This window comes from Anarrhichthys ocellatus, unplaced genomic scaffold, assembly GCF_004355925.1.
Source record: "Anarrhichthys ocellatus isolate YVR2014 unplaced genomic scaffold, GSC_Weel_1.0 scaffold19, whole genome shotgun sequence".
NCBI classification, from domain to species: Eukaryota; Metazoa; Chordata; class Actinopteri; order Perciformes; family Anarhichadidae; genus Anarrhichthys; species Anarrhichthys ocellatus.
Genome location: NW_022280049.1, coordinates 1,538,637 through 1,562,240, shown reverse-complemented (window position 1 = coordinate 1,562,240; position 23,604 = coordinate 1,538,637). Strand labels below are relative to the sequence as shown.

The 23,604-nt window shown below is 43.6% G+C and overlaps 3 protein-coding genes across 6 annotated transcripts; all 3 read left to right on the top strand.

Moving 5' to 3' along the window:
• The first annotated feature begins 475 nt into the window (after window positions 1-475).
• On the top strand, window positions 476-13,482 carry nsd1a (nuclear receptor binding SET domain protein 1a). 4 transcript variants are annotated; one of them, XM_031857935.1, is made up of 24 exons: window positions 476-1,394; window positions 1,549-1,639; window positions 2,032-2,888; window positions 3,373-3,514; window positions 3,693-3,865; window positions 3,947-5,774; window positions 5,980-6,104; window positions 6,537-6,753; window positions 6,928-7,031; window positions 7,135-7,173; window positions 7,288-7,509; window positions 7,624-7,719; window positions 7,850-7,973; window positions 8,084-8,284; window positions 8,767-8,946; window positions 9,523-9,679; window positions 9,785-9,990; window positions 10,120-10,232; window positions 10,328-10,597; window positions 10,695-10,811; window positions 10,934-11,075; window positions 11,204-11,310; window positions 11,412-11,610; window positions 12,169-13,482. In XM_031857935.1, the coding sequence occupies exons 3-24, from the start codon at window positions 2,049-2,051 to the stop codon at window positions 12,924-12,926; spliced, it is 6,360 nt and encodes a 2,119-aa protein (XP_031713795.1). In that variant the 5' UTR covers window positions 476-1,394; window positions 1,549-1,639; window positions 2,032-2,048; the 3' UTR covers window positions 12,927-13,482. The 4 variants fall into 4 exon arrangements, with proteins under 4 accessions (XP_031713795.1, XP_031713794.1, XP_031713791.1 ...); XM_031857934.1 differs by having other exon boundaries at window positions 477-1,394; window positions 1,579-1,639; window positions 6,534-6,753; XM_031857931.1 differs by having other exon boundaries at window positions 477-1,394; window positions 6,534-6,753.
• A 1,248-nt stretch (window positions 13,483-14,730) lies between these two features.
• slu7 (SLU7 homolog, splicing factor) lies at window positions 14,731-19,112 on the top strand. Its single transcript, XM_031857936.1, has 15 exons — window positions 14,731-14,884; window positions 15,091-15,251; window positions 15,473-15,626; window positions 15,709-15,789; window positions 15,914-16,078; window positions 16,264-16,326; window positions 16,456-16,587; window positions 16,775-16,872; window positions 16,955-17,022; window positions 17,270-17,409; window positions 17,648-17,809; window positions 17,906-18,007; window positions 18,105-18,182; window positions 18,308-18,430; window positions 18,542-19,112. The coding sequence occupies exons 2-15, from the start codon at window positions 15,091-15,093 to the stop codon at window positions 18,719-18,721; spliced, it is 1,707 nt and encodes a 568-aa protein (XP_031713796.1). The 5' UTR covers window positions 14,731-14,884; the 3' UTR covers window positions 18,722-19,112.
• A 72-nt stretch (window positions 19,113-19,184) lies between these two features.
• On the top strand, window positions 19,185-23,197 carry c1qtnf2 (C1q and TNF related 2). Its single transcript, XM_031857937.1, has 3 exons — window positions 19,185-19,996; window positions 20,357-20,614; window positions 21,757-23,197. The coding sequence occupies exons 1-3, from the start codon at window positions 19,969-19,971 to the stop codon at window positions 22,395-22,397; spliced, it is 927 nt and encodes a 308-aa protein (XP_031713797.1). The 5' UTR covers window positions 19,185-19,968; the 3' UTR covers window positions 22,398-23,197.
• The last annotated feature ends 407 nt before the right edge of the window (window positions 23,198-23,604 follow it).

Sequence of the window (23,604 nt, the reverse complement as noted above, 5' to 3'; positions counted from 1 at the left end):
GGACCGTGTCCCCAGACGATATATTCACCTTGTAATAATACCTTTATTTATCCCTTGTTACATTAAATTACTGCCTACTGACATCCATGGTCTTACTTTTTGGACGTGTTGTTACATAATAAGCGGATTGGTTAAAAGGACAATTAGACGTTTTTTATAGTAAACGCTAGACAGCTGATTGTGGGTGTATAAGTCACATGTCGAAACTATCTAGCGCTTCTACTGGATCATTCACTCGAAAAGTTAAGTAAATCAACCACCCAAAGATGTGAATAAACAACCCTGACAAGCCTAGTATTTAAAAAAATAAATCAACACACGGGTAACGTGAAGCACCCCTGCTGCTGAGTCGGTCTTTGTTTGATCTTCAAGGATTGGGAGCCTATTGTGCTCTCTGAATGTTCGTGTTTATGGATATGGTTCAGTGTGATCCACCACGAGCGCACCGAATCCTTATCAGGGTTACGTGAGGGCACGCTGGACGACGGTCACTGGGGCTTTTGATCGGAGCAAAACCTGGTTTAATGCCCGCTTTGCGGCCACACTGACATCTTCATCGTCCTTTCCTGAGCGCCTAGCGGCCTGTTTCCTCATGTCAGAGGACTCAGTGGAAAAAAAGCCAATATGGCGCGCGGAGTTGGTTTGACCGGAGAGGCCGTGTGGTTGTTTGCGCAGTGCAATCATTTTGTATTGTCGATCTGCCTACGACACACACACACACACACACACACACACACACAGGCCTGTCAGGAGGGACAGAAACAATGGGACAGACGCGAATAAATGGGTCAAATTTCCAAAACGTTCATTAGTGTTTATTATGTCATATAGCTGCTCAGTAAAGGCTTCACTACCACTGACTATTATAAACTTTACCTGGACGTGCATGCGCGCGCGCACGGGTTTGTTTGTGTGTGTGTGTGCGTGCGTGCGTGCTTGTAAGTGAGCGCGCGCGCGTGTGTGTGTTAGGAGGGTGAGTGTCACGGCCCTATGCAGACGGGGGGTTGGGTAGCAGTGCCGATTGGTTGCTGCTCACCATCACAGTCAGCCTGGGCTTGTTTTAACATAACCGGGGGCACTTCGACAGCAGGCAAAAACCATGTAGTAAATAAGCCGCTGTGGCTGATCAGGGACCGGTTATGGCACACTGAATTTGCGGTGCAGCGTATTGGAGATTTACCTGTTCTTTTGTATTTAAGGTGACAGTTTTTTGTAGGGGGCCGCCGCTGATCAGGCGATGAAGTGCAGAGAATGAGAGCTGTGCCTTGGCCTACTGCTAGTGCCGCTGCAGCTGGGATTGTGCAGATCCGCTCTCACAAACCGAGAAAAATACTCGCTTTGTGCCACATTATCAAACATCCGCTGCTGGTTTCACGTTGACCGACCTCCAAATGGTGAGTTTTTCTCGTTTTTCCACGTGTTGATAGTGTTGTGAACTTAGTGCCGATCAGCCGTTTTTTGTGTGTGAGTTAATAGTAGCTTCCTATGTCGGTGTGTGGCTGTAGCTTGTTTGTGTGAGCCACTCACTGTGTTTCTGTGATGGCTCAGTGTCACCACCTCTATCTACTACTGCCTCAGCGCTCCTCCATTGACTGCACTCGTCAGCGATCGCCATGACCCACAGCCATCAGACAAAGCGGTAGGCTGCTATTTTCTGATAGTTTGTGAATGAAATGTGTGGAAGGAGAGGGCCAGCGGTTGAGTTCCGTGTTTTGTCTTGTGCTCTCCGACCCAGCCTCTAGTATGGAGGCCATGCAATGTCGGCTTATTAGTGTGTGTATGTGTGTGTGTGTGTGTGTGTGTGCGCGCACAGTGACAATTCGTGGCTGGTATGCTCCTTTATAGGTTTCTGTTTACTTGATGTGATTGTCGCTCTATTTCCGCAATGTTTTTTTGTATTTCTGTTAGCATGCTTGAATGAATTTACAGTAAACAAAGCTTGTTAACCTCCACAGATGTTTGTTAAAGAGAAACTTAAATGTATGGTACCTTCCCCTCGTCTAACCTGCCTCTTTTTCTTTTATTTGACAGGACATAGCCATGACAACATGAACCAGTCCTACAGGCCGGCTGTTAGGGTGGGCTCAGTGTTTGGCTCAGGCCAGCCAGAGCTGAGGCCCCGCAATGGTCTTGTGGGCACTTCCTATGGAAACCAATGTGGCATTGTGAGACGTGGGTCAGACCAACCATCAGCCGTGCAACTGCCATCCTCCAGCCTCAAACAGCCAGCTGCACTGGGGTACAATCAGCCAGACCGATCTCACTGCTACAGCCCGCTGAAGAGGCTGCAGGACCTGAACTCTGCGGTCAACAGGCCTGACCTAGAGAGGGACCTCCATCCTAGGAACCACTTGCACTGTGCAAGCCCGATCAGTGATGATGATGAGTTTGAGGCACCATCGGTCCAGCTGCCTCCTTCTCCGGGCAATGATGGTATGGAGCCCTTTGAGGCTCTGCGGGACGTGAACAGAAATGACTTCTCCCCTCACAGTCCTGACAGCATGGAGCGCTGCTCTCCCATCCCCAATGGCTACCTGCATTTTGAATCCACGCTGTTTGACAGCAGTGACATCAAGGAAGAGGGGGAGGACAGTAGTAGTGAGGACACGGCACATTTTCGCCACTCCCCAAAGTTGAGTCGGGATCGAACTGTGACTGACAGTAAGACTACAGGCAGCTCAGGGGTGGATAAAAGAACATACAAACCTACTGTCTTTAACCTGATGTCCAAAACCATATCTGAACTCAACCCTACACTAAGCCCCAGCGCACTGCCAGAAATCACTATGAGAGACGGATGGAGCTTCGGTGAGGAGTCGGACAGTGATGGTGAACTTACATCTCCTGTTGACCCTGGACTTATTTCACCAGCTGGCACCAACTCAAATGTGAGTCTGACACACCTGGGATACTTACTTTACCTTTACCTCTGTACAACCAATGTGACGTCAAAGTTTATCTAGGTTATGTATTACCACTGAGAAAGGCAATAATAATTCCCTTGTGTTGAAGTGATAATTAAGTATAATGTCACTGGACCTGGACGGGTACAGGTCTACCAGTTGTAGACCTGTACCCCTGCCATCCTAAGTATAATTTAATTGATCTTTCAGAAATAAAGGAAATGTAAGGAGCAACTTTTAAAAATATGAACAATAGAGAATAGTCAAAAATCAGTGCTAACACAATACAGGTTCTTAACTGTGTAAATATTGTTAGGACGCAAAGGTACGTAATGCACAGGATGATCTCATCTCTTTAGCTGTTATTACTCAAAAATGTCTGAAATTTTGATTTGATACTGACAATTTTGATATACACTACCAACATTTTCTGTATGAGATATTAAAGTATTTTCATTGTCCTGGTCAGTCCAATAGTCCAAAGAAGAAGCCTCTTCCTGAAGTGAAGTACATGAAAGGGGACTTGGTGTGGGCTAAATTCAACAGACGGCCCTGGTGGCCCTGCCATATCAACTGTGACCCAAACCAGGGGATCTACACTAAGATGAAAGGTGAGGTTTCATTCAAATCGAGCAGTGAAGGAGAGGAAGTTTGATCCGATTATGCATTTTATAATCAAATTGTTTACTGCAACTCAACCTTTACTTGACAGGTTGACGCCAACAAAAGGAATTATACTGTGTGTGCGCAAGGTAATTAGTAATTTGAACATTATTTACTTGGTTTCAGTTCCCCATCCCCGTCCTTGTCGGATGTATTTCCTGGAAACCATTGGGGAGATTGCGGAATGTGCCTGGGTCCCCGGAAATGCCGTTCTTCCTTTTGAGGGAGGCCATGAGTTTGAAGACCTACCTGTGCTTAGACGGAGAGGGAAGCAGAAGGAGAAAGACTACAAGTATACGGTAAATTCATGACATTACCTGAAAAATATAACACAATGTTATTGTGAACATTATTTTGAATGTTATTTCTGTTCTTGGCAGATACCCAAAAGTTTACTGACTGCGTGGAAAGTCAGTGTGGCAGAAGCTGAGGGTCTGCTCCCAGGTCGACGAAGGAACACTGAAAGCATGGCTGGCAATGGAGAGGAGCGTGTGGCCAGTCCACTCCCTACTGCAAAGCCACAGGACGCCCCCTCTGTCTCTGTGGATACTGGTCGACCCCCATCACCCAATATGGCCCCCAACGGAAATGAGCACGATGTCATCAAAAACTCTCCTTCAGTTCAACTTAATAAGAGCAAAGCTTGTAAGAAGAAAAAGAAATGTTTGTCAGACATATTTGGTCATATAGTTGGTGGATCAAAAGACTCGTCTACCATCACAAACATGGCGGAACGGTTTCATACAACAACTCGTACACTGAAAGATGAGCCAAAGGACTCACCTTATGCAGACCTGGATTCAGTTCCAATACTGCATCGTCCTAAACGCACATTAGTGTCTCCATTACACGATATAGAAAGATTGGTCAGGAAAGAACAGGGTTCAACGAAAGCTAAAACAAAGTTTACTGAAAAACTAAACCATTCGACCGATCCCTGTGATTCCTTTAGCATTTTAACAAAAGGGTTGACATCTAAAGACACGCATTGTGAACAGAGTTTGGGCAGCTGTAATGAATTGTTGTACAGTTCAACTGAAAAGCACTCTATGAATCTCCCTGCCAGCAGTCGTCTGATGACGAGGGCTCTGAGAGCAGAGGAAGAGACGGATCTCAAAGATGCACTGGCCTTAAGCGAAATCTCGACAGATGCCCACACTGATGATTGTCTTGAGAACACACCTACTGATGCACCCATCAAAACTGAAAGTTCTCCTCACTGGGAATCCCCCAGCAATGCATCATCCTCTGCAAATCACAGCTCTCCAAAACGGCGTGCTAGGAAGCCTGATAAGAAACAAATTCGTAATGGCTCATTGATGAAGTCTATGTGCTCGGGTGTAACCACTGTGCAACCGGTTAAGGTCAAGACCGAAAACCCAGATCTATCATCTTCTGCTTCCCCGTCCTCATCTCTGTCTCCAATGGATGCTTTCCAGGATGTCAAGGAACTCATGTTTAAATCTCTTGTGAAGGAGGACAATAGTGACTCTGAGCAGACCGCATTTCGGACTGATTCCAACTATAAATTCAGCACCTTCCTGATGCTCCTGAAGGACATGCATGACACCAGAGAACAAGAAGGTAAACCCCTGGCTGTCCCGCCATCGCCAGTCCTGATCAAGGAGGAACCCCTGGTCATCCCTACGTCCGAAAGAGGAGACCTGAAGGGCTTTTCTGATGGTTTCACCCAAAGGATCAAAAAAGAGAATGGGAGGTCACGGAAATCCACAACACCCAAAAGCACAGCGGGGAGAAGAAAAGCTATCATGTCAGCGGACACCTACCATTGTGAAGTCTTTCCTATTCGCTCTCAGATTGGGAACTCAGACAAGCAGCGTAGAAAACAAAGACTACCTGCTAAACTAAATCTCAGCATACCTGGGCTTTCTTCGGACCTGGCTAACCTGGCTTACGGTAGGGAGTTTGTTAGTGGCCACGCTGACTTAGCCGTTCCTGGGTCTTGTCCTCCCGCCGCTGCTGATCCCTCGGCCAGCTACCTCGACAAGAACTCAGGATCCACAGTGGCTCCAAAGAAGCGCTGGCAGATGGTTGAGGGGGCTGCTGAGAATAAGGGTGAAGTTATGAGCGAGGCGTCCTCTGAGATGAACGGGTCTTACAACATGAGAGCGTCACCAGATCTTGATCTGGGAGTTGAGAAGCAGGCGGAGAATGACTTGCTCTTCTCAGAGACAAGCAGCACAGCCGGTAAGAAGCAAACTGCTGCTGCTTAATTTGGTCACTAAAATGAGTATGAACATGTTATACCTGTGTATTTGTTGTGTTGAGGCACTTTTTCGAGAAGATCTCTCCTTGATCTACTGTGGCTTGGATTGGACGTCGCTTTGGACAAAAGTATCTGCCGAATGAGTGAATGTGTAAATGGACATGTGTTTTGTGTGTGTCGACACAGGAAATTCAGAGAACAAGCGTCTCCGGAAACCAACTAAAAGGCTCCTGGAGTCAACTGAGGAGTATGAACAAATATTTGCCCCAAAAAAGAAATCAAAGAAACACACCTCAGAATCTTCCAAAATGGTTAGTGACCTTACATTGCATCTGAAAGTACAAAGCAGTAACTGGTGTATTTATGAAGTATCTTTTATTCACTTGGTTCTTGAATGTTGAAAAACATGAATTATCCAAATCTGCTTTCAGCGTATTTTTCTCTGTAAACATTAATCTAACTAATCTCCTTGTACTTTCACAAGACTGAGTAAAATCAGTCATGTGTGAAGTAAGTTGTTCCGAAATATAGATTTTTTTTTTATTTTTTTTTTTATTTTATTTTTTTTTATATATATATAATTACACACCAAAAGAATCAAATAGACATATCGTTGGATCATTTACGGTGTTCTTGTTAGGTTATCAACATATCTTTATATAAACTTGATAGACTTTTACTCTCTGGAAAATGTAAAATATCATTTGAACTTAATGCTTAACTTGCATGTGTGTACGCAGCAGACATCAGGGATGATAGCACTCCATGATCTCAGCACCCCACCGGGAATAATTACCTCAGCCTCGTCTTCTGTTGAGCCCATCGAGGCTTCGGCAGAGCTGGAACAGAGTCCGTCTCAGGATGAACTTTCTCCTGTAGCATCCCCACTATCTCCAGCTACAACACAACCCTCCCTTTATGCAGAGACGGCAGAAGAAACTGATCTACCTCCTGAGTCTGGTAAATAAGTCTGAATATTATGTCTAATCCAGTATCGTTGTATGATGTTAAATGGTCTACTGTTGCTGGACAGAATATTTCAAATGTTTTGATTGATGAAATAACCATGTTTATCCCAGATATGTGATTCTTTTATGGAATAGATAATGCATTATTGGGTATTTTTTACTTTAGATACAGGGTTATTGGTCCAAGACAGAAAGAGGCCAAGGAAGCTGTCTCACAAGGTGCTGGAATGTACCATAGAAGAAGTGTCTGTTGCTCATACAAAGAAGAAGGTATGTCGGCAATTAGATGGCAGTAGGGGGGTGTTCCAACTATCACAGTTAGTGTTTTGGACGAGGAAATGTTGAATGATTTCACAATGTCTTTGTTTTCTAGGAGCCAAAGCGACAAGAAAACTTAGTCAAGAAAACTCAGGTACTACAAAAGCACAACTCAAAGCAATCACTATCCCAATATACCACCAGACAGTATACTTCTAGAACATGTATTTAACCATCCTAAACTACAAAGAAATCTCACTTTTGATAGGTTGGATCTGTGAAGAAAGAGAAGCCTGCACCCGGTGCATCCTCTGCTCCTTCTGCTGCCCCCGAGCAAGCAGAAAGCAAAGACCTCCCCGTGGTCCTCAATCAAAACCGGCCTCCCAGCCCTCAGGGATCTAAGATGCCCCAGCAGGAGGCCGAGGTGGAAGCCTGCAGCACTGAGGAGACGCAAAATGCACACACTGGAACACTAACTCCCAAACCTGAGGTGTGCACGTTGTATTGATCAGCTAATAAGACATTGGTCATCAATCAAAGAGGGAAATAATCTGCAGCCTTGCATCCATGAGTGTTAACAGGATCTCTTTCCTTGTCTCTCTAGGGGCTGCTGTCTGTTAGTTTGAATGACAGCCTCTCTTCTCAAGTGGATGTAAAAGGGAAAATAGGAGCTACATCCTTAAAGGAGAACGTCTGTCAGGTGAGATGATCTACCAGGAAGTAAATATCTTTTGCTTTGTATGGCTTTGCTCCTGGCACATCTTTTATTTCTTACAGGTATAGGCCATGAGCACGGTCCTAATTGTGCATTTGTGTGTATGTTTGTGCAGGTGTGTGAGAGGACAGGAGACCTGCTGGTGTGTGACGGCCACTGTTATGGAGCCTTTCACCCGCAGTGTATTGGCCTGTCAGTGGCTCCCAAGGGGAAATTCCTCTGTCGTGAATGCAACGCTGGTGGGTGCTCCTGGTGTCTGACAAAGGACTGAATCTGTCACTGATCACAACATGTGTGTCCTTAAACACTTAACAAAAATGTGACTTTATTTTTTTTCTGTTTCTTTCAGGTGTCCACACATGCTTCGTGTGTAAGAAGTCTGGTAATGGTGTAAAGCGCTGCATTATACCGTTGTGTGGGAAGTTCTACCACACTGACTGTATATTGGCGTACTCAGCCACCCAGCCTCATAACAAAGGCTTCCGCTGCCCTCTGCATGTGTGTCTGTCCTGCCACATCACCAACCCTCTCAACATCTGTAGCACTAAAGGTAAGTTCCCCTCTTGCCTGTGGATGTGATCCACATGATATGATAACTATGACTTGTTAGAAATGGTCCACAAAGATTTGTAACCATGTTGATTTCACAGCGTCGTAGATTACACACGATATTAGGGAAGAACTGGGGACAAAAGTCACTGTTCTGTTTCGTATGACAATGAAAATTGTGCTTTATGCCACTGAATCCACTTGGCAAAGATTACACAGAAGCCCTGACTACATTGGTACCTGCTTAGCATCAGTGCGTATGCACTAAGGGGCTAATAAGACATTCCTGAGCACCATCTGTAGTGTTGACTGTCCAGCAAAATAGATCCACTTGCTGCACATGATTTAGTCTCAGTAAACTTGTAACTATGGAGTGCTATAGGCATTGGTCGCTCAATTCAGTTGACTGAGAGCAGAGCTCCAGTTTAACGTCCAGATGTGCATGGATTCAGATGCCTTTGCTCCTCTGTATTTTTGTTGTAGGTCGGTTGGCTCGATGTCTTCGCTGCCCTGTGGCCTATCATGCCAATGACAACTGTATGGCAGCAGGCAGCCTGGTGCTAGCAAACAATAGCTTCCTCTGTCCCAACCACTTCACTCCCCGCAAGGGCTGCAAGAACCACGAACACATCAACGTCAGCTGGTGCTTTGTGTGCTCTGAAGGTAAGTCTGGTCTTGTTTCATGGTAATTTTAACCTGTCATCAAAACGGCTTTACTACTTTGATCATGAACACATTATAATATGCGTTGTGATGTGAAACTGTCTCATTTTTTCCAAACTGTTTCCATGTTTCAAATGTTAATAAAAAACACAAGTGATTGCTTTTGAAAATGCACTGTTCGTTCTTCTTCGGGACAACATAATGTGTTGTAAATTAATTTGTATGCCTCATCCTATCTGGCAGTTAAATGCTCCCTCTTGGCAAAGTGCTGCTTTTAAAGGAATATGTCTTTACATTACCACATGTTTTGAGTTTAACACCGTCGTTAATAATGAAAATTGGCACAGTCGCAGTTGAGTTAATTTGATTTCACTGTTTTATCTCCTTGTCTGACAATAGATAACACTTACTGGTTACGCCTCACAAATACAATTGCTTGATTTTTCCCTGTTTGTTTCATATTGTTGTAAATCAAAGGCCTTTGGGCTTTTAGAGTGTTTATTAAATAAAATAAGATGTGACAATATAACGATAATGGAAATAACCTAATCAGTGTGTTTTGCTGTGATTTTGTAGGGGGCAGCCTGCTGTGCTGTGAGTCCTGTCCTGCTGCTTTCCATCAGGAATGTTTGAATATAGAGATGCCACAGGGCAACTGGTTCTGCAATGACTGCAAATCTGGAAAGCGGTCTCGTATTAAGGACATACTGTGGGTCAAATGGGGGCGTTACAGGTAAGGTCACAACATTGCCTTCCCCACACACACACACACAGTGTCTCTAAGCAACAGTTAAGTGTATCCATGTTTATGCTTCTGAAACCTGATCTGAATCTTCAGGTGGTGGCCTGCAGAAGTCTGTCTGGCCAAAGATGTCCCAAACAACATCTTGAGGATGAAACATGAGGTGGGAGAGTTTCCAGTGCAGTTCTTTGGCTCCAAAGATTTTGTGTGGACGTACCAAGCCAGAGTCTTCCCCTACATGGAGGGTGACACTCACAACATCGAGAAAATGGGGAAGGGAGCAGATGCAGTGTACAAAAAGGGTGTGTGCTTGTGTCCAGTATTGTATTTTATATTAAATCTATGTTCCTGCTTTTGATAATAAGAAATTCTGTGATATTTTTCATATTTAGGTTGTGTTTTAATTGTTAAAGTACTTTCTGTCCTTAAAGCCCTGACGGACACAGCAGAGCGGTTCAGAGAGCTCCAGGCAGAAAGGGAGATGAAGCAGCTTCAGGAGGACAGAAAGAATGACAAGAAACCTCCCCCATACAAGCACATTAAGGTACTGTGTGCTCATTTGTACTTCTCTACCCTGACTAAAGAGCAGCTCACTGAGATATACGGTAAAAACATCACTCTCCTGTGTCTGTCTGTTAGGTCAACCGGCTAATTGGTAAGGTGCAGATCTTTACTGCCGACCTATCGGAGATCCCACGTTGCAACTGTAAGGCGTCTGACGAGAACCCGTGCGGCATCGACTCCGAGTGCATTAACCGCATGCTGATGTATGAGTGCCACCCTCAGGTGTGTGCGGCAGGGGAGCGGTGTCAGAACCAGGCCTTCACAAAGCGCCAGTACACACCTGTGGACATTTTCAGAACACTGTCCCGCGGCTGGGGTTTAGTTGGTTTGTCGGACATCAAGAAGGTATGTCGGAAGAAAATAACCAATGTGTGTGACCATGACACATTTAACTCGCTCCGTTATTAAGTAACTGTCTCGTTCTTTTTCTGTTGCTTCTCAGGGAGCCTTCGTGAGTGAATATGTGGGAGAGGTGATTGATGAAGAAGAATGCCGAGCCAGGATCCGACACGCCCAGGAGAACGACATCTGTAACTTCTACATGCTTACACTGGACAAGGTGATTCTGAGCCCATTGATCACAAACACAGCACTCTGTACAGGATACTGCTCAGCAACACCCCCGATGCATAGCGTAGATCTGATGCTTTGAGCTAACCGGTTTGTATTTTGTTATTCAAGGACCGGATCATTGATGCCGGGCCCAAAGGGAACCAGGCTCGCTTCATGAACCACTGCTGCCAGCCAAACTGTGAGACTCAGAAGTGGACTGTGAATGGGGACACCAGGGTGGGGCTGTTTGCTCTACAAGACATCCCACAAGGTTTGAGTGACGGCTTACTTCTCACTTTGGTGTTTTGCATTTTGTAGGATTAAGAATGCAGATTATGTCATTAATATACAATCTACGCATCCGAGCGCAGCATAGATCTAAGACAATGTGTACTTTAGGTGTGGAGCTGAATTTCAACTACAACCTGGAGTGTCTTGGCAATGGCAAAACTGCTTGTAAATGTGGAGCACCCAACTGCAGTGGTTTCCTGGGGGTCAGGCCAAAGGTAAAAGCTTTAAAAACAAAACAACAACAAAAACACCATCCCGTCCTAAATGTACAACTTCAAAGAAGAGCTGCCTTGTAACGTCTCTATTTGTTGATCAGAACCAGCCGTCAGCTGAGAAACTGAAGGATGGTAAGAGGAAGGTCCCCATGAAGAAGAAGACCAAGCAAGAAGTGACCAAGGAGAGGGAGGACGAGTGCTTCAGCTGTGGAGACGGGGGCCAGATAGTGTCCTGTAAGAAGCCGGGTTGCCCGAAGGTCTATCACGCTGACTGTCTCAACCTGGCCAAGAGGCCTGCAGGCAAGTAGAGGTGGAGGGACTGTTTCTATAAGGAGCCCATTTTATTCTCTTATAGTGACACTATAAAGTCTACATTATTGAGTTGCCAGATTAAATTTGACTAAATTCTGTGAAATGTCAAATTAGGAAAAAAAAAATAAAAATTCTTTGTTTAGAAACAAATATAATAAAGGAGTTTGTCAGATTTTGGTGATGGTAATATGGACACATTTGGATGTCAGCGTGGGGCTGAATTTGGATAAAAGTGGACTAATTTTTTTAGTGACTGTTTTATTCTGGATGATGACAGATAGACCAGATAACATGCTGATTCTGGAGACGTGCATTTTCAAACTTGCATCTGGTTGAGTGTCTACCTTTTGATTTTCATGGTGTCATTATCCAAATGGAGGTTATGATCATACCTCTGTGAGCTTTATAAGACAGCTGCTGTTATGCCAAATAACGTGATTTATTACATTTTATCGCTTTGGTTAATATCTTACTATTGGCATCTTCAGCCTTTAAAAAAAGAAATCTATTTTCCTAACTTGGTAATGACAGTGATCTTGTCTCCAGGGCGGTGGGAGTGTCCATGGCACCAGTGTGACGTCTGTGGTAAAGAGGCAGCTTCGTTCTGTGAGATGTGTCCCAGCTCTTACTGTAAGGAGCATCGTGAAGCCATGCTCTTCATCTCCAAACTGGACGGCAAGCTGTCCTGCAGTGAACACGACCCCTGTGGACCTGACCCACTGGAGCCTGGGGAGATCCGTGAATATGTGCCCAACATGACCTCCATGAGGCCGGGGGCCGTGGCTGTGCCTGCCTCTTTCTCGCTGGGCCCAGACTCCACAGGAGCCAGTTCCGCCCCCATCACTTCCCCTGCCGGCCAGGCTGCGTCGGCCGGGCCGGGGCCTCCTCCTCGTCTCTATATCAACACAAAGACGGCTACCTCGAGCTTCATCCCCTCCAACAGGTCTTACCGCACAGACAGGACTGAAGGGAAAGGGTTTTCCACTCCCACCTCCTCCAAGGACGAAAGAGAGGACGGGGAGGTGGAGGACGGGGAGGTGTGCGGGTTAGAGATGGAGGACTTTGAAGATGACGATGAAGACGCAGAGGACGAAGAGGATGACATGGAGGAGATGGAGATAGTGGAAGATGAGGAGGAGGATGAGCCGCAGTATGGGGATGATCTGCCGGAGGAAGGCGATGACGAAGAGGAGGACGAAGGAGGGGATGTGTATGACACTTGGAGTGATTATGTGGATGAAGATGCTGATGATGGAGAGGTGGAGGGGGAGGAGTGGGGGAGGGTGGAGGACGATGACAAGTGACTTAGTCCACCTGTCCCTTCATGACAACTCAGCAAAAACTCTCAACTGACAGTCGTAGGACAAAAAAAGTTTGGAAAAGACAGAGAGTTTGATATTTTGGTACCTACTTGAACGCAACACTGCCTTCACCTCGGTACCGCGTTGCCTTCTTGTCCCCAGACTGCTGGACTGACAGTGGGGACATGTACTGGTGCTAAGTCTCAAGAACTGACTCAGTCCGTCTCTTTATACTTATGTTCATATGTTTGTGTCTGGTGCTGTTATGTTCTTTTGTTTGTTCTTTCAACATTGTTTACATTTTTTGGCCTTTTTTAATGTTTGGAATATAAGAAAAAGGTGAGAAGTTTCACCTGACCAAACTGTCATCATAAGGTCATCTTATGTTGCTGTTACTGTCTTAACCTTGTAATTTTAATTACGAGAGTGATCAAAATAGAGGTCTCACTGGTCCATGTTAGAGTTCGGCACAGCAATGCCTGCTTGGTGCTTCTGAGGAATGCAAAAATAAACCCACTGGAGTCTTTAAGACTTTAGATGATTCTTCTCACTACAAAAACGGCTTGTTCATTCTGTGTTTTACTGTCTCTATCAACAGTTGGGTCAGATATCGGAGAAATAGAGTAACGTCATGACATCCTACAACTTCTAAATCAATCAAAGATATAACTTAACACTTGTTTTGCATCCGTCACTTCTGTCCCATTCACTAAGTTTGAAAATCAAAGTACATATTCACTCGGTATCCGGTATTTTGTTCACTTCTAGTCCCATCTGGCAAAACAAATCTTGTCTCAAATAGTCAAATCAATATATCACAACACTGGATTTATGTTTGCTACTGCAATCTCACAGTTTACATGTTTGATAGATAAGCAAGCACAATCAGCAGTCGGCCTATAGGGAGTTAAAAAACTGCAAGTTTTTACTTCTAAATTGACTCTACAAATTTTCTACAAGGGCTTGAATTTTCACATTAAGTCTGGCTAACTATTGATAACTGTGACTTCAAGTTAGGCGTCAAACTACAATATACTTTCTTCCGATCACACGCACATCACGGTTTATCATCATAAACCTTGCATCATACAGAATTCAAAGAAAGATGCACCAAGTCTGGGGAGACGGTTAATGAAGGGAATAAAGATGATAATAAGCCACTATTGATAAGCAGCAGTTATTTATGTTGACTGTATTTTCTTTTTATCAGTCATGATCAGAGTAAGCTCTATAGGGGCCCCAGGAAAATTGAGCTGCTGGGCCCCTATTAACCCTTTACTCCTCACACTGTCTGCTAAGTGTTCACGTTTTCTGTGCTATAATACTTCTTGGCCTCATTTACTGTGCGAGAATTTGATTACATACATTGATTTGGGAAATTACAAAACAGGTGCAGACACTGTAAATGAAAATGTCATAAAACAAATACAAGGATCCACTTCAGGGTCCTTATATATCAGTTGATCCTGGTTTTGGTGAAGCATATTCCCAACGTAATTTACAGACCAGTAGACACACAGGAAGCCTGGGATAGTTGTGCACTTTGCACTGTTGGTAATCCAGCAGGGCAAACAGTGTGCTCGTGTCCCCAATTTACTGGTGTAAATGAGCATCATTTAACTCTCAGAAGTGTGGCGAACAAATACAATAACATCTGCGTTGTACCGCACAGAAAGGAAATGTACTGATTAGATTACACAAGCATGTAAACAACAGTTTCCGTGACAGCAGCCGTGTCCACTTGACGTCGGTCTCTCCAGCAGTTGCTGTTGTATCTTGGTGATTTAAACACCACCGAAGAAGACGACGACGTGACGTAGCTGCAGTTGCTGTAAAATGGCGTCGATCGTGTGTTAGCACCAAAACATAACGAGTTCAAACACAGAGCAGCGTACGGAGGAAACTACCGTTTATTTACGGAGTAATATCGACCACTGTGTCCTTTGTTGGATCCTAACAAGGTAACAAAGTTACTAGCGTTTGTTAAATCGACTCATAACAGACTAAATACTTCACGTTTAAGTCACTCAGCTGGTAAACAGCTAACGTTAGGCTAGCTGACGTTAGCTTCTGTAACTTGTATGAAGGTGATTGTGGATGAAATGTACTCGCTGCTGTATGGGGTTGAATTCAGGACAGACATGTTTCTATTTAACACTTAACGCAGATGGAAGCCATGACGGAGGAGCAGCCTAACGTGAGCGCGGAGGGCATCGTGGGCCTGGATGAGCCCAAGAAGATGACCAGGGAGGACTGGAGGAAGAAGAAGGAGCTCGAGGAGCAGAGGAAGCTGGGAAACGCTCCGGCTGAGGTGGACGAGGAGGGGAAGTAAGTTCATGTCTGCACCGAGAGGCTGCAACGTGTTTATATCTGGATATTAAAGTCTATTATTCTTGAAAATTGTTCTATATTTTCAATGCACAATGTTTTTGACCCTCACACAACCAACTCTAGTGAACGCTCACATGAGCCTGGTTTGTAACACAGGCCAGGACACACCCACTGTTATTTTATTGTGACCCACTTGTGCTGCTTCCATTGTCTTCCAGGGACATAAACCCTCACATCCCGCAGTATATTTCATCAGTGCCATGGTACATCGACCCGTCCAAAAGGCCCACACTAAAGCATCAGAGACCACAGGATGAAGAAGAGGCTTATTACTCAACTGTTGGAGAGTGGTACAAGAGAGGAGTGCAAGAGGTGAGGGTGAATCAATGAGTTACTTTCGTGGAGTCATTACAAATGCACTTTAAAGTTAAAAGCGCTTTCTTTCGCCAAATAGTCTGCTGTCAGCACTAAGTTTCGTAAGGGAGCTTGTGAAAACTGTGGAGCCATAACACACAAGAAGAAGGACTGCTTGGAGGTAAAATGGATAACTCATCTTGCAGTAGAGAAGAACTTTCCCTCATTTCTAATCCTGTGGATTAAAAGAATGTTATATCTGGCATAGTTCAAGTTAACCTGATCTTCACCTTTTGTCTCATCAGCGACCCAGAAGAGTTGGGGCGAGGTTCACGGGTAACGGCATAGCTCCAGATGAACACAGTCAGGTGCTGCTGGACTTGGACTATGATGGGAAGCGAGATCGCTGGAATGGGTATGACCCTGAGGATCACCACCGCATCGTGGAAGAATACGCCAAAGTAGATGTGGTAAGCAGTGGTGAATTAAGCTTGGTTTAATTCTGGAGTGTTTGTTTGGTTTGTTGAGACAAAGGAAAACAAACTTTGGTGGCATTGTATAATCTCTGCCAGTATGAAAAAAAGTCATTCTAGCGGTGTCGTCTACTTTCCCTTCACCACATGAATCAGACTTTGTATTTATTTCTGCCTCTCAGGCCAAAAGGACATTGAAAGCGCAGAAGCTTCAGGATGAGTTGGCCTCTGGAAAACTGGATCAAGTAAGTATCCAAGTAGTAAGTTTTGTCAAGATTGTAATAAATATGAATTTCATTGTTGTCTAATTTAAGAGATCAAATTTAGCCTCTTGTCTAGAAGACTTTTTAATTCTTTGAGTCATTTCTCTGCAGGAGCGGGAACACGACAGTGAGGACGAGGATGAAGATAAATACGCAGATGACATCGACATGCCGGGTCAGAACTTTGACTCCAAGAGACGAATCACTGTTAGGAATCTGCGTATCAGAGAAGACACAGCTAAAGTAAGACACTCATCTGGAAACACGGTTCAGTTGCATAATGCTGAACTACTATTTCACTCTTAAGCTGTCTCACTGAGACGTTACTTTGACTGTTTGGTTGCCTCTAAGGTTCACTGTGAGAGGTGAGCTACTGTTACTAACTCGGAGACGCCCAATCATCTGAATTTCTCATGTCTGTTTCTCACAGTACCTGAGGAATTTGGATCCAAATTCAGCATATTATGATCCAAAGACTCGAGCTATGAGAGAGAACCCGTACTCCAACACTGGCATGAACCCCGACGAGTAAGTTGTTGTATTTCCTGATCGCTCAAACATTCTCATTGGCTTACACTGAAATGATTGTGTAAACTCTTTTGTCGGACAGGGTCGGGTATGCTGGAGACAATTTCGCTCGCTATAGCGGGGCCACCATCAACATGGCTCAAACACAGTGTAAGTCACCGAGATATCTTCTAGCTCTCATCAGCCCATCACCACCTCCATTCTCAGTTTCATAATTTCCTGATATTGCAAAATCCATAAATAAGATGAGACACCAACGGCAGGATTGTTCACAGTTTTGTCGTAAATAAATTCTTAGCTTTCACACACCAGATAGACCACACACACATATCTTACATTCCCTCTCAAACAGGTTCTGTATCTTGTAAATAATCGCCGATGCTTCACCTTGTGACAGTGTTTGCCTGGGAGGCCTACGAGAGAGGCTCTGAGGTGCATCTGCAAGCCGACCCCACCAAGCTGGAGCTGCTCCATCGGTCCTTCAAAGTCAAGAAGGAGGACTTTAAAGAGAAACAGAGGGACGGCATTCTGGAGAAGGTGAACAGCTGAGCATGTAAATGTGCACCATGTTGGAACGAGTAATGGGACATTGTAATTCTTTGTGTCGATGAAGTGGTTTTCTTCTGAAATGTGAACCAACTACCAAGTAAATAAATACCTTCAGGCCTTAAATCAGGCTACAGTATTGCTCCCAAAGAGCTGTGTAGGGGCTTAGGTATTCATTCTGGCTGAAGACTTCACAGATGTTTGTGCCTTTTGTGTGTGTGACGATCAGTATGGAGGTGAAGAGCACTTGGATGCTCCGCCGCGGGAGTTGCTCTTGGCCCAGACGGAGGACTACGTGGAGTACTCTCGTCACGGTGCTGTGCTGAAGGGACTCGAGAAGGCCGTGGCTCGCTCCAAGTATGAGGAGGACGTGCTCCTCAATAACCACTCTGTAAGGACGGCAGAACGCACTGTTGGGAAACGTATCTTGCTATATTTTTGTCACATTTCGTTTGTTTGTATTCTAAAACAAATCTGTTGTGTTTAGTGTATTTGGGGCTCCTTCTGGACGGATGGCTACTGGGGATACAAGTGCTGTCACTCCATGGTCAAACAGAGTTACTGCACGGGAGAGAGTGGAATCGGAATAGTAAGTAGATACATTACAAGTGTTCAAAGGGCTGGTTTTATACACAGGCTCTGTTTTGTTACTTACATTCTGTTTTTGTTGTCTTCGTCACCTGAAGAGCAACTCGGAGTGTGTTCCATTTGAAGAGGGACTGATGGAGCTGCAGGAGGAAGAAGAGCCCAAGACTCTGCTGGAAGTAAGTGACGCCGGAGAGTTAAGATTGTCACAGTTGCCGTTAATGTTCACGTGGGTTTCTTTGTCAGTTTAAATGTAGGTTGTCAAATGTAGAATGTTAATTGTGTCAATGTTCTTAATCCCCAGATGCATCGAGATAAGATGATGAAAGAGAAGAAGAAGAAAAAGAAGAACAAGAAGAACAAGAAGCACGACTCTGACAGCAGCGACTCGGAGGATGAAGAGAAGAAGAAGGAGAAGCTGAAGAAGGTAGTTATTTGTGTTTTTAGATGGCAGAAGGTGGTTCTGTGATCAACTGTCCGTATCGCTGGTTTAACTGGTTTCTGTGTGACTGACCTCCAACCGGTTTCCTCCTCCCAGGCACTCGAAGCAGAGGACAAGCGGGTGAAGCAAATAGATGCAATAATGCAGGTGGAAGAGAGAAAGAGGCCGTACAACAGCTTAGGGGAAGTAAAGGCACCCACCGAGGAGGAGATGGAGGCCTTCCGCATGAAACGCTGCCGGGCAGACGATCCCATGGCTTCCTTCCTGGGACAGTGACCTGCTGACCCCCCCTAAAGTCTCCTCAAGGACTCTTACCAGAGCTGCTGCTCGGTGAAAAAAAACATGTCTCAGACTCGGAAAACTCGTCTTGTGAACTTACAGCAGGAGGCTTCTGTTTGGTTACCAGCGTTTTGTTCATTTCAATTTGATCACTTATTGTTTTTGATGCCACAGGCCGATAGATTATAGGTCAATGATGATCTATGCTTTTGTTTGTACTTAAACAGGTTGAAACATGGGAGCCTCCCTCGGTCTCAATGTAATTACTTTTAGGTGGAATAATGCATTGTTTTTATAATAAAATATACAGTTTATGTATATATATTTTTTATTGGTCTGGATAGTTTGTCTTGTCTTATGCACATTGATAAAGAGAATTCTCAAGCTATACGGTGTACTGCTCATCTCTTCAGTGGTTATTATGGATCAATAGGAAAGTATTATATGACAAAGTAACTGAAATGGGATAATGTAATCATATTTTTCTTATAAGTTCTCTCTTGCTGTGACTTGTGAGGATCAAAGTGTGCATTTGGTGCTTTTGACATTGCTTCATAAATGGCAGTTAACTGTTACTGGCTTATAATATTGAATACTTTTTTTCTCCACTGTCACACAATTTAAATATCATTCCAACTCCTATTCATTCTTTAACAAGTCTACATTACAGTAATACATGTTCAGGTTGATTATAAGCTGATTTTGGTGATCACACCTGTTTGTTGTTGCTAATAGGGTCTCATTGAAACCTGCAACACATAACCTGTTATACAATTTCAGTTCACATGGTTCCAGTTAAAGGCGACTGCAGCAGATCTCTGAACACAAGGCACTGCTTCACACAGCAGCTGGAATGTTTCACTGGTCTCTTGGTTCTGCAGCACAGCAACAAACTCATCTGGTAATATTCAACAGGCATGTTATACAAAACCTAGATGTCTGCGCTCTACATTTTATCACGTCTGTTGTACAACGCACTGTTTTGCCACAGTTTGAGTTTGTGAACAACCGATGCGTGACCACTACGGCTGCACTGACTCCAGTTTAAGATGACATCATGGTAAAAGTATTTGTTGGCAGTGTAGGCCTACTTGCTAAACAGGGCGGACGTTATGGACCGTGATTCACTGGGCTACACATTTCTCTGCTGCTCTTCTCTCTCAAAGAATGCTATCTCACTCGATTATTGTAAAGTCATGTTTGTGCACTCTGATGCAGAGAAAGGACTTGGATAGAGCTGATTAATGCCTGTGGGTCATAACTTCTCAACGGGTGAGTTCTTTCTCTGTGTTTTTGAAATGTCCGATACAATCCCTTTGCAAAAACATGCAGTAAGCAGCATTCTTTTGATTTAACTTGTGTATAATAAATATATAAATAACATATATAGATCTCATATTTGTTATTAAGCACCGAGTCGTGGCATTAAACTGACTGCACCATTAAGACAGTAACGGTTTCTTCATGTGATACTAGCTGTAGATAGCATGCATGTACTCTGCCACCTCCTTTATTTCAGTCTTTTGGGGCAGATTTTATGTATTTGTCATCTGATTGCGACTAACTCACAAAACAAAAACACATTTATTGCTGTAAACTTTGACTTTCCCTCGTCTTCTCGTGGCTCCACAGTGACCATCATGCTGCAGATGTTGGTAATGTTGTGTTTGCTGTCAGTTGTCCTCTCCCAAACCACATATTCCTCGTCCAAGAGAGGACGCAACATCACTGTCCACTCCTCCCAGCTGGTCTGCAGTCTGCCAGGCCCAACTGGACCTGCCGGAAACCCCGGAGCCCCTGGATCACCAGGGCCCATGGGCCCCATGGGGCTCCCAGGGAAGGATGGCCCGGACGGGAAGGATGGCGAGAGGGGAGGAAATGGAAATGGAGGTAGTTATCGATCGACTCTCTTCTATTGTAATGCCAACCCCAATGTTCAACAGCTCAAACAACATCCTTCACATTGTCTTATGAATGTGATACTTTATGTCTTTTCATAGTTTTATTGAGAATTGCTTTGAACTGATGACATGTTTTAGAAGTCTGCTACAGAGACACATTAACTCTGTTTGGGCTTTGAGAGACACCAGCTGTATCACATGATTAAACACAATTCATTTCCATTATGCTCTACATCTATGACTGGTGTTCACAGCCGTTCTTCAACATCTGGATTTCTGTTATTGGAGTTTTAGAACCGTTTGTTAACAGGACGTCAAGTGCTCGACCTCTCTGGTGACCCCAAATATAAATAACGTCACAATGAAGGATAACATACTAGTACAGCCATTGTTCCCACTAATAAATATGTCTCAAGACTTTTGGTTCTCAATAACAAATGTGAACTCTGTAAAAACAACTTACCATCTATTTTATGAATGTCAGTACACTTTAGGATTCTGGAAAAATAATTGAGGAGTCTTTTGTCACTCAAACCTCTTTGAGTGACAGTTAAGTTGGAAGCCATGGATGTAATAATATACTATGAAAACTTAAACCAGAAATTTCAGCGGCCTGTCAATTTATTCAATTTATTGGGGAAATTTCACACACATAAAGCCGAGTTCTCGCCTATCTTTTGAACCCTTCAAGATTTAATTTTTACGGTACTATGAGTCTATCCAAATTATGGAAAAATAAGAAATATATTCATATGATGTGTCACCTACATTGTCTTTAAAGTTTGTGTTTATATAATTTATATTATTGTACTATTATTATAAGTATTGTTATTATTTAAAGCTTTATAACCATATGTCCTGATACAATGATGTGAATGTATAGCATGGAGTAGTTTTGTTTTGGTAACTGTATCAGTTTGACGCCTCATGTTCTCTTATCTATCACACATTGTAAATGATGATTATTACAATGGAGACAGTTTTAATGTGCAGGTTCCTTTTGGGCACATAATAAACTGTGAGATACACAATCAGATTAGGGAGCTCTTTCTAGGCTCTTCACAGCTTTGTCTTGAATATGTTATTGTGCTAAACTGTAAAATTACAAGCATTCTGTCATCATTTTGCCAGGTGATCCAGGGAGGACAGGGAACCCAGGTAAGCCAGGTGTGAAGGGGCGCGAAGGTGTCCTCGGCAAGGCTGGACCTCGAGGACTGAAGGGCCTACGAGGGACACCTGGGAAGGCTGGAAAACGAGGACATAAAGGAGAACTGGGTGACGTTGGCCAGCAAGGAGCTCCAGGGGGATGTAACTGTGGCAGCGCGGCCCGATCGGCCTTCTCTGTGGCGGTCACAAAGAGCTACCCTAAAGAGCGACTGCCCATCCGCTTCAGCCGGATCCTGCTGAACGAGGGGGATCACTACAACACCACAAGTGGGAAGTTCGTCTGTGTCGTCCCCGGGGTCTACTATTTCACATATGATATCACTCTGGCTAACAAACACCTGGCCATCGGGCTGGTCCACAACGGGCAGTACAAGATCAAGACCTTCGATGCGAACACAGGGAACCATGACGTGGCGTCTGGTTCTACTGTTCTCCACCTGCAGCAGTCCGACCAGGTCTGGCTGCAGATCTTCTACTCCGAGCAGAACGGACTCTTCTTTGACCCTTTCTGGACAGACAGCACCTTCACCGGCTTCCTTATCTATGCGGACCAGGACTATCTCAACGAGGCTGAGAGGAAAGCGAATGCTCGGGATGATGGTTAATCCTGAGATCATTTCATTGTGTTGTGAATCCAAAATCTGACACCAGGGGGCACACAAGGAAAGAAAAGTCAGCCACAGTTGGGGGACCCTTTTAATTGTTTAACATTGAAAAGCCCTGTGTTTTATCTGTATTATCGTTCATTTGCTGACAAAAAATTTTTTGGATACGTCATTATAATAATAATTATCATCATTCCTCTGTTTTTTATTTATCTTACATGAGCTCCAAGGTTGTCACGTTATTAGTATTAGAGTGAAACGCACATACACCATTCTGCACAGTTAAAGTCAAACATCCAACAATAAGCAAAACACATATTTGAGTGGAGGAGGACTTTAAGTTAGCCATCCCATCAGACAGATCAAATATTTCTCATTTTATTGGATATTAATGCTGGGTTTAGAAGCATTGCATGACATGGATAACAAGTAATTAAAAGAATACATTGAATCATATGATAATAATAATTTATAATTTCAACCTCAGCCTGTCCACAGGATTAAGTAGTCACAGATAGCATGTATTTGGGATTACGTAATCAGATTACAACAATTTGTAGCTCATCAACAGATTACATTTGAAAAAAAGTGTAAGATTATAGTTACATTGTCAAGGAATTCTTGATGACATTTTTGTAAGGGTAACTTGATTTGACCAAGAAAAAGATGTAAAGATGTTTTTCTAATGATAAAGATGTTTTTCTACTCTAACTCAAAGTAGGATGATTAATGTGTTTTGTTTTTCCTTTTAATATATATTGAAGATGATGAGCATTTTGAGTATGTGCTCCTCTTGTGATAAGAGCAAAGTCCTCCATGTAGACTACAAATAATGCACCTGTAGTTTGTGGCAAAAAAAAGAAAAAATACAATATTTTGTGGAACTCTTTTTTTTTTTTTTACTTTAAGCTGCAAAAGTAATCCTAATTACAAAAAAATGTCATGTAATTTGCATTCAGTAACTCACTACATTTTAAAGTAATCTGACTCAACCCTGCCTGTCCAAAAAATGTAAAAAGAGCATTGGTCTACTTTTTCAAGGTAAACGGTGGTAAACTATTTATACAGGAGCTTGCTTCTAATTAAAAGTGTGTTAGATAGATAGATAGATAGTTACTTTATTAATCCCGCAAGGGGACATTTTTTCGCTACAGCAGCAATTATGGCAGGTAAATAAAATAACAGAGTAAAAATATTAAATATCAAA